General features: G+C 41.5%; 1 protein-coding gene across 1 annotated transcript in view; it reads left to right on the forward strand.

Annotated features, from left to right (window-relative positions):
* NSMAF (neutral sphingomyelinase activation associated factor) overlaps positions 1-7,757 on the forward strand; it is a 72,237-nt gene extending 64,480 nt beyond the window's left edge. The window contains exons 24-31 of the mRNA XM_075826207.1: positions 930-997; positions 1,470-1,537; positions 1,620-1,743; positions 2,983-3,066; positions 4,087-4,237; positions 5,830-5,932; positions 6,165-6,274; positions 7,544-7,757. Of these exons, the coding sequence (XP_075682322.1) occupies positions 930-997; positions 1,470-1,537; positions 1,620-1,743; positions 2,983-3,066; positions 4,087-4,237; positions 5,830-5,932; positions 6,165-6,274; positions 7,544-7,638 (803 nt within the window). The 3' untranslated portion in view covers positions 7,639-7,757. The remainder of the gene's footprint in view (positions 1-929; positions 998-1,469; positions 1,538-1,619; positions 1,744-2,982; positions 3,067-4,086; positions 4,238-5,829; positions 5,933-6,164; positions 6,275-7,543) is intronic.
* The last annotated feature ends 2,369 nt before the right edge of the window (positions 7,758-10,126 follow it).

The raw sequence follows: 10,126 nt of genomic DNA on the forward strand, positions 1-10,126 counted from the left end.
GCCTTTGTAAAAGGGTCATAGCTCATTCCCATAACCTAGAAATAAGACACATTTACCGATAACGTCTACTGTGTTGGAACTTCTTCAGGCTGGTTTGTCATGTATTTTGTTTGCAGATATCAGCAAGATTGTAGTTTATTCATTTCAAAGTTACATCACTGAATTACATCGTGACTAATAAAGGGGTTATCCAACTTTCAGAAACAAAACCCTGATTACATTAAAGCCAGACCTTGATCCTTCTCCTGACTAATCCTCCATCATTGGGCACATTCCGGTAATTCCCAATGCCTCGCTGCGCCATTACTTCTGATAGGGGGCTATCTCCTCGCTGGAGCGGGCTTGAAAACTACAGTTCCCATCCTCTCTGCCGCTCTCTCGCTCATTCTACCCCCTCCCTCCTGTAATTTCTCCCCCCCCCCCCCCCCCACCTCTAATTTCTCTATTGCTCTATGCTTTCCACCCACTGAAGACCAGAAAGTGCTATAATATGCTCCTGGTTTCTCCCCCTGTGAAGTTACTTACAGGGGGACTTTATTACAGTGCAACAGAGGTCACATGGGGCGTTTTATACAAGAAACAAAAAGTCACATGGCATGTGACGTTTCGGTCTAGGGGTGGATTACAGTGAATGAAATGTCACCTGATTAGTGACGTCGTGTTCTCGACGCATTGAGTTCTGAGAATACGAAAGGTCAGTGATCAGAGGCAACGAGAGCGGTGGTGTAGTCACGTGACCGGATTAGAGAGGGGTAAAACTAAACATTTTATTAACATGAAGGTAATTTGTAAGTGAAACATCTTTGTAAAATTTATTGATTTACACAATTTAAAAAAAATCTGATTATCCCTTGGACATTGGTTACAATGTATTTATTAAGGTTAAATCTGTGTTCTTCTTATTTTTTTTTTTTATTTTTTTTTTTAAGATTCAACTTTAAAGATGTTCTCTACAAGTCAAAAATCTCTGCAAAGAAGTGTTTCATTCTCAAATATGGTAAGTATGGAAACCAAGGAGAGATGAGATCCAGCTGGCATCGGTAGCATATTAGCCCTTTATGAAAGCTAGAAGCGGAGGCTGTTTTTATGTGAAGGGGCTGCTGGGGCACCGACTCCAGTTTACTGTGTCCATATGGCTGGTGTAAAGTGCTTATTCTCAGCAGTTCAGAGTATAAAAGTTTCTGTTCTTATTTGCCAAATGCCCGTCAGGTGGCATAACTCTGCAACAAAAAACAAAGTTTTACTTCAAAGGGAAAATCCAGCATAAATGGTCTCCTGACATGTCATCCATAAACCGTAGCAGGAGAATTGTGCTGGATCTTCACTGACATTTTCTGAAAGAGCTTGAGGGGTCTGGAGCACCGCAGCCCCTTCAGATTATGAATTGGTAAATGTTTTCCATCTTCTAACCTTCCTCTAGAGTAGTCTCTTGCAGTGATTTTCTCATTCTTTTATCCTTCCCCCACCAGGCATTGTCGTCTTGCGTCCTCTTGCCCGGGGATACAACAGTGATGTGCTCCTCGTGGGATAATAATGTGTGCGTATTTCTGCGTAAATCTTGGTATAGTAAACACATTAAAACGTATCCACTTGATATAGACTGTGTTTTCTGTGTCCAGGTATTTTTACTCTATTGCTTTTGGAAGAAGACAAGATACACTAATGGGACACGATGATGCCGTCAGCAAGATTCACTGGTGCAACGACAGACTGTTCTCCGCATCCTGGGATTCTACAGTAAAGGTTTGCGGTGTTAATATGGTTATATTCTAGCAATTTCTATAGTATCATATAGCAGTCTCTATAGTAGTATGGTCTATATTCTAGTTACAAAATTAAGCGTTGCATCGGACACTACATTTTTCATATAAAGCGTGTTGTGTCATTGTTTCCTAAATGTCATGAAGGATGTGGCCTTCAATTCCAGTCTGAGTGATATTTCATTTATACGCTCTTGTGTTAGTCTCAAATGTTCACAGAATGAGTCCAACATAATTCAATCACCAAGTCTGCACAATATTGGATTAAGTTGAGGACTCAACCCTTTAAATGCTGCAATAAATACCTCCATTAATAAGGTTTATGAGTCTTGTTGTCTCACCACCACCACCCAATTTTGAAATTAAGCCGGCCAACAGGTCCAGCTTCTGAAACCCTTGGCAAAGTTGGCGCCACCCACACATTTCGCCTGCATGGGCGACCGTGTAATATATGGCAGGGCTGATTCCTATAAGGCAGGATGCACAACCTTTTCTGGTCTTTGGAAGTACTTCAACCTCACAATATGGCTCTAAGGCCAAAATAAAACTTAAAGGGTCATAAATGTCTGATAGGTGAAAGTTCTACTTGGTCCACATGAGACCAAGCATGTGTGTGGTTCATGCGAGTTACAGAAACGCCCAAGCAACCCAAAACTGGAATGGAGAGAGCTGAACACCTGCATGACAATCTCATCTCTCTCTTTCTCTCTGGAATGCCGAATAGGGGTCAGGGGACCCCCCCACTCTCCAGATAGCTGAGGGTACACATTTATGGCATATCCTTTGGACATGCCATATATGTGTCCGAAAGGAATACCCTTTTATAGGAGAACTCTGAAAACTGATGCACTGTGTTATGCCTAGGGGGGCAGTGCATGACACCGGGTTTAAAGGGCTTTAAAAAAAGAAAACCAGTTATGCACTGCCCCCCTCAGGCCTGCACCAGGCATAACATAGTTACAGTTCTGCCTGTATCTTTTGACAGCCGTGTCTTTTAGACATGCTTGTCTGTCATCACAGTATTGACTGACCGTATTGCGAATGGTCTACGTATTTTGTATTGATGATCAGTACTATTTTGTAAACTCAGAATTCACAAAGATGTTAAACATTTATATTTAAATCAATCCTAAAGTCAAGTGTGAACCTACACTATACAGTAGCTACTGAGGGCTTGAATTTGGCTTGTGGACTTGATATATTCACATCTTTTCTCATTTAGGTGTGGAGCTGCGTACCCGCTGATGTGTGTGGGACCAAGAGAAACAACTTTGAATTGCTGGCAGAACTCGAGCATGATGCTGGTGTGAGTTTATATGGTGCCTGTTATATTTTCTTTTCATATTGATCACTATTGTAGCTTCAGAGATCTTTGTGGATTGATAAGTAAAGAATTTGTATATTCAAGCTGAAAACTGTAGCTGTAACATTTCAGCTTAATCCATTCATTTACTGGTTTATAAATAGCAGGCAAATAATAAATGCTAAAGTACTGACTTTTATGACAAAGAATTGGCGCACTTATATCTGTCCCTGTCCTAGTGGAGCACACAGTCTAAGGCCTTATTTACACGAACGTGTTTAAAGTCCGTGAAAATCACGCGCGTCACACGGACCTATGTTAGTGAATGGGGCTGTTCAGACAGTCCGTGATTTTCACGCAGCGTGTGTCCGCTACGTAAAACTCACAACATGTCCTATACTTGGCCGGTTATCACGCACCCATTGAAAATCGCGCAATTCACACGGAAGCACTTCCGAGTGTCGCGCGTGATTCGCGCAACAGTAGATAAAGAAATGAAGGAAAAAATAAAAGCACTTCCTTCATTTATTTTTCTAAACATCAAAACCGCGTGTCATAATGGTGGCATTTGCGTGAAAATCACGCAGCCACGCATCAGTCACTGATAACACACAAAACTGCAACGCGCGCAAAACTCACACACTCGTGTGAATCCAGCCTTAGGGAGTGTTTCCCAAGCAGGCCTCCCTGAAACCCTGGGGATCCTTGTAGCCTGGTCACGGGATCTCTAGAACACAGCAGCAAGATTTGCCACTTTTGCAGTAGAAATAGCAAACTAATTTCCATTTATTCAAAGATGCTTGGCAACACATCTGCCAGAATTGGCAGGGATGTTTGGGAATAGGGAAGCCTTTGACAGTAGTTCTGCAAAACAGGAGTGCTCTCTGCTGAACCACTTTTTAAATACTTTATCAAAAAGTCATGTTGTTTTTTTTTTGTAGTATATGAAATATTACTTGGCTGCTTTTCCGGCTCTAAAATTCCACCCAATAACCATTTCAACTTTCTAATTTATGTTTATAGGTAAACGCAATCAATGTGAGCTCTGATGGATTACTGCTGGTGTCTGGCACTAAGGAAGGCATTGTCAGCATCTGGGATGTAGCAGAGCCCTGTGTATTACATCAGCTTCCTTGCCACAATGGACCAGTCCATGATATCGCTCTAAGTCCTGGTGCGTATTCAGGATTATAAGTTTCATGTCCCAATTAAAAATTTATTTGACTTTTAAATGACAAAAAGTAAAACCTATATATTTTTATATTTTTTTAATAAAAAACAATTACAAAGTTGCATTAAACACCATAACACATTGATCTTTTTTTATTAAATAAAACTAAGTCTTACAAGCATGTGATTTACTAGTGAAATGGATTTATATCTACTTTTGCGGTTTTCTTCCCAACTCAAAGCAGCCGCTAATAGAGGCTAGCTATGTAGTGTTTTTCATGCCCCTATGGTCGCTACTTTCTCAGATATCTCATTTTGTTAACCACAAGTAATATTTGCATATTTGTAATGCTTGAATTTGTCTTGAAAAAATATTTAGAAAAGAACATTAGTCTCTTATATTGTAACATTTGTTAGGATTTAAGGCCCCATTCACACGACCGTAAAAAAAACTCTGCGGATCGTATTGCGGTCTGCATTTACAATGACAGACCCGCCCAGTTCTTTTGGCCGCGGACACCTTTACATAACGCTACGGATAGGTGTCCGTGCCGTAGAACCGTACCGGGAATTATGGAGTATGTCCTACTTTTCGAATTGTACGGGCCGTGCTCCCATACTTTGTATGGGAGCACGGCACGAAGATGCGGCTTTCGGCCGTGCCCGAAACCGCAGGCCGTGTTTACGGGCACAGCCATGTGCATGAGGCCTAAGTGTTTGGTTGCACAGCAAATATAGAATGGAGGGACTTTAGTCATAAAGGAATTGTATATCCTGTTAACCTCTAGGTTTAAACTTGCTCACACTGTTTGTCAGTCTGCAGGATTGTCTGCATGCTCCTGAAATTGTTCTCTGCAGATTTCTACAAGACTCGGTGGTTAATTTCCTGATAATCTCTTCCATTTTCAGCTAGTAAACTCTAAGGCCCCATGCGCACAACCGTGTTCGGTCCGCATGTCCTGGACCGAACTCAGTGCAGGGAGCCGGGCTCCTAGCATCATAGTTATGTGCAATGCCAGGAGTCCCTGCCTCGCTGTGGGAAAACTGTCCCATACTGTAATCATGGTTTCAGCACGGGGCAGTAGTTTCCCTGCACTGTGTTCGGTCCAGGAAATGTGGGCCGTAGATCATGGACTGAACACGGTTGTGTGCATGGGGTCTAAGGTCTTGGCTGAGGTTTAGGGCTTGTTGATTTTTGTGTCCTACTGCAGGTAGGCCAAAGTGGGTGGGGGCTCCTACTGCAGCCAGTTGTCTTACAGCTAGACACAGGATTGTGAGGAGGGGGAAATGGCTGATCTTTTGAAACACATTTAGAAGATTTGTTTTGTATATGTCTTAAGTGCAATATGACATTAAATTGGATCAAATCCGAGAAGATGAATTGCTGGGAAATTTTATTTTGTACATCTTCTATGTTTAGTGTTCCTTTAATGAGATGCTACTACATGTCCCTCTGTGGAGGACCTAAGTAATGATAAGTGTATGCTTTAAAACAAATTTTTCCTGATGTATCCAAGCATGTGCCCTCAAGGATTTCAGAGCAACACATGTTGCAGCATAGACAGATATCCGTTAATACTGAATATCGTTTTGCAGATGCCAGACATGTACTATCTGCTGGGGAAGACGGCTGCCTGAAGATCATTGATGTCCAAACAGGAATGCTAATATCTTCTCTGCCCTCTGGAGAAAGACAAAGGTAATATGTCATACATGGAAAACTACATGCAGTGACTGCATAAGTGACCTTAAAAAAAAATCAGGATCCCAAATATATTGATGTATAGTGTGTAAAGGCTTTATTACCCCCCCCCTCCCCTATAAATTATTGTGAGCTATGCTGTAATTTGTACAGATATTACTACTTTTTTACATCTTAAACTTAGAGGGACAGGTGGAAGCTGATCTCTCTCGTCTTTCACTTCATGCAGGTGCTTCTGTTGGAATGGGCAAACTGTTCTGTCAGGCAATGACACTGGAGAACTGCTAGTTTGGGACCTACTTGGGGGAAGAATTCTTAAAAGAATGATGGGCCATGCAGGTAAGAGTAATCTGGACTTAAATCTATTCATCTTTTTGTATTCTTGTACATGACATAACGTGACTAAGCCTTCTCCTTCTGGGACTCTCACCAAACATAGCGAGAGCCAGGAGGTTAAGGACCCCTGTTCATCTGCCAAATTTCTGCAGATCTTTGGATAGAGAATCTGTATAGAAGTCCTTGCAGGCTAATAGGTAATGGATCCCTTCCTGTGCGTGTTTTTCTAGGGTTAGGCCTCATGCACACGGGCGTGTTTGGTCTGTGCTATGCGGACCTTATGTCGGCCATATTTCCCAGACTGACCACAATTCAGTGAGCCGGGCTCTTAGTATCAGAGTTATCTTAATGATGCTTGGAGTCACTGCCACTCCGTGGGAATACTGTCCTGTACTGAAAACATGATTACAGTACTGGACACACTTTCTGCGGAGAGGCAAGGACTCCAAGCATCATAGATAACCCTGATGCTAGGAGCCCGGCTCACTGAACTGTGGTCAGTCTGGGAAATATGGCCGACATAAGGTCCGCATAGCACAGACCAAACACGCCTGTCTGCATGAGGCCTTAGATAGCAAATACAGTTGTACTAGTTTTAAAGGCAGACTATGTTTGAGGGATTGGAGACTATTTGTCTCTCTCTTCTGTCCCCTAATTCTTTTCTAAAGTTTCCTGCATAGCGGTTTGAGTCCTGCTGGTATTTTTGTCTCTTATGTGGATATAACCCTGTTATTGTAATGTACTTCACCATACTGTGGAGATATTTTGACTGGAGATCTTACGGTTCTTTCCGAATGTTATAAATGAATGTCTCTTCGTACATCCAGTTGCTCTGATCACTAAACTGTGTTATATTGGTGTAGTTGGGGCTGATCAGCCAGCAGATTTAGGCTTCATAGTTGCTTCAAAAGTCTGTTTTGGGGTCTCGTATATTGAAAAAAAAAAATAGAGATCGAATACGCCATGATCCAGGTTATTTTTCAGTGCCCACAGACAGATACTTTTCCCCCACATTGACAGGTCTTGTGCTTGGACCTTCTGAGCAGTGGACAACATCTCTTTGAAAATGCTGAAAGGTCCACCCTTCATTGATCTTAAACTATTTTAGGAAGAAGTTGTAAGCCCCACCCCCCCCCCCCCCCCCAATATACTACTCAAAAAAAAAAAAAAATTAAATGAAGCACTAGGAAAGTGAATCAGTTTGGAGACTGCAATACACGAGAGCTTGTATCTGAACAACTTTCTATAATGCCATGTTGCCTTATTTCTTAGATGCAGTGACCTGTATGTGGATGAATGAGCCCTGCAACACAATCATCACAGGATCAGCAGACAGACAAATTCTATTCTGGAAGCTGCAATACTGAGCTTTTCCACTGCTCCAGACTTGAAGATTTTATAAAGCACTGTTAGGTTTTATGTAATGTTGTGCCTGAATGGATAATGCTGCCTCAAAGAATGTGCCTTGTTCTCCCACTATTCCATGTCTTTCCTTCCAGTTATCCTTTATATGGTTTTGTATAACTGGAAGTAATTGGTTTATTTATACCCCTCCCCCTCTTATTTAAAGCCAACTAGTTCTGTCCACATGGAGGACTTTCAGGAACCTTTGAATAGATCTTTGCTGGTCTGAATTACTAATTGTCCCATCAAGGGAAGGATGGAGGGTATAATATACAGCTAAAAGAAAGTGTGGTACCTGGAATTAGAATTAGTGTGTATTTATCACAAGTATATGGGCTGTTTGATTGCTGTAATACAGTCCCCAGACCCTCTGACTGTGCAGAACTGAACTTGGGTCACGATAGTGTTTCATGTGATTTAAGTTTGGCTCATTGGGGGCAGTCCAAGGTCATAATACAACCACAGACAATGTCCAAACCAATGTGTGGGGAGAGATGTTCACATTTTAGTAATCCTACATATGAAGTGAGCTGGTTTTGTCTGCCTTCTCCACTGGTTTATTAGCGGTGTGCATGGATAAAAGGACAGTTCTGCCAATCATACATTTTATGTAAAGGTGTACAGACCACATACTTCTAAAGTATGTCACAGCTTTAAAGGAGACTAAGTTATAAGGCCCAAATACTATACACCGCGAAAAGGAGGAATGTTACATTATAGTACTGGCAGCAACTAAAAGAAATGCTCCTTATGGCCCCACCGATCAGGGACGAATAATAATGAACACCATGTATACTAGTGTGGACACAGCAGATCTACCTCTGTCGGTAGGAATCAGGAAAAGTCATGGGACAGGCCAAGCTTGTGGAAGAACAGGTCGTGCCCCTGTGCCCTGCTGACTGGGTTCTGGTGCTCAGGATGCAGAATGTAAAAGAGTATAAACCTATGGGCTGGGATCTATTCCAATCCCATAGCTAGCATTTTGGGTAGGGGAGGCATTTCTCCAAGTGCAATTGCACACAATAGTTGAGGTATTAGGATGTCTGACCTGGTGACCGCTTTATTTTAAAGAGAAATCATCAGTCCGCTCTCCCATGGCAGTTAGTAAACACTAAATTGATAACTGGGTGTTTGACTTGTCAATGGAGCATGTACCAAGTGTCCAAGAAATCCCGAGACTCTTACCATTCAGTTTGCCTATATGATGATCTATGTCCGCACGGTTTAGGCTGATTTTGGAGTGTAAAAGCCTCGTTTTATGCTCCAAAATACTCTTGAAATGAGCCTACAAACTCTTTCCCATGGATTTTAACAGGAAATAGACGGTGCGGTTCACATGGTGTATTTTCATACTGTGGAATTTAAAAAAAAAAACAGCGTAGAGAAGTAGCATATCACTGCTTGAGGCATTTTTGGAGCGGATTTTCCATTGACACTATGGAAACTGCCTAAAAAAAAACACAACCTCAAAATAGGCTTCAAATTAAAAAGTCATTTTCAGCTCCAAAAATGCCTTGAAAACAGGTTATGTTCACACACACAAAAGTGGCTGAAAACACCCAGTTGGAAATTAATAAATTGACAGCAGGAATAACAGTGTGACAGCACAATGAAGAGTTCTAAGGTTATATATCCAGTCCTAACGCAGTGTAAAGGAGAAAATCTGCAGCATTTCCACAACAAATAGGTGTAATGTGGGTTTAGAAATCCGCTGCATGCCCTAATTCCACAAACGTATTTTCCAATAAAAGACGTCTAAGAAAAGACATGTCACGAACTAACCGCTCCTTTTTAAAGAAAGCGGTCACCAATACAGAGGTCCTAATACAATCTGCTTCGAGACTTTTCTTACCAATCAAAATGATGCATTCGTTTTTTTTTTTGGTTACCCAGTAAAAGACTTGCCATTGGAAAAACTATTTCTCTCCAAAAACCAAGCCTTAAACTCCAGGAATTGTATATAGAGGAGCTGGCAGCAGGTTGTGTTGCATGTAAAAGGTTTGTCCTACCCAGCAAATGCCCCACGTACAATGCCTAGAACCTTCTTCCTGGAAGATGTCATGTGAAATATTCCAGCTCTTGTAGAGCACAACTTCTATCCTACATTGTATTGCAATAAAAACACATTTTTCAAGAAGTTTTTCTGCTTTTTATTTCTAGTCAGCATGATTTGCTGGTATACAAAATATACACAGACCTGAAATGTTAAAGGGTTAAATATGTTTGCATTGTTAGATAATCGTACATAATGCTGATCTACAGTTATGTGAACGGATAATCGTATTCTAGGAGTTGTAAAGAACTTGCGGTGTGACTCGTGATCCAGGAGACGCGTCACATGGTTTCAGCAGCCGCACATTCCACGTCAAGGGGCATTTAAGGAAGAACAAGACCCTTACAGTCCACTATTCAGCAATATAGTTATGCATATACAGTGGGTTGGGGTCAGTT

This window comes from Rhinoderma darwinii, chromosome 5 (assembly GCF_050947455.1).
Source record: "Rhinoderma darwinii isolate aRhiDar2 chromosome 5, aRhiDar2.hap1, whole genome shotgun sequence".
In the NCBI taxonomy this organism is placed as follows: domain Eukaryota; kingdom Metazoa; phylum Chordata; class Amphibia; order Anura; family Rhinodermatidae; genus Rhinoderma; species Rhinoderma darwinii.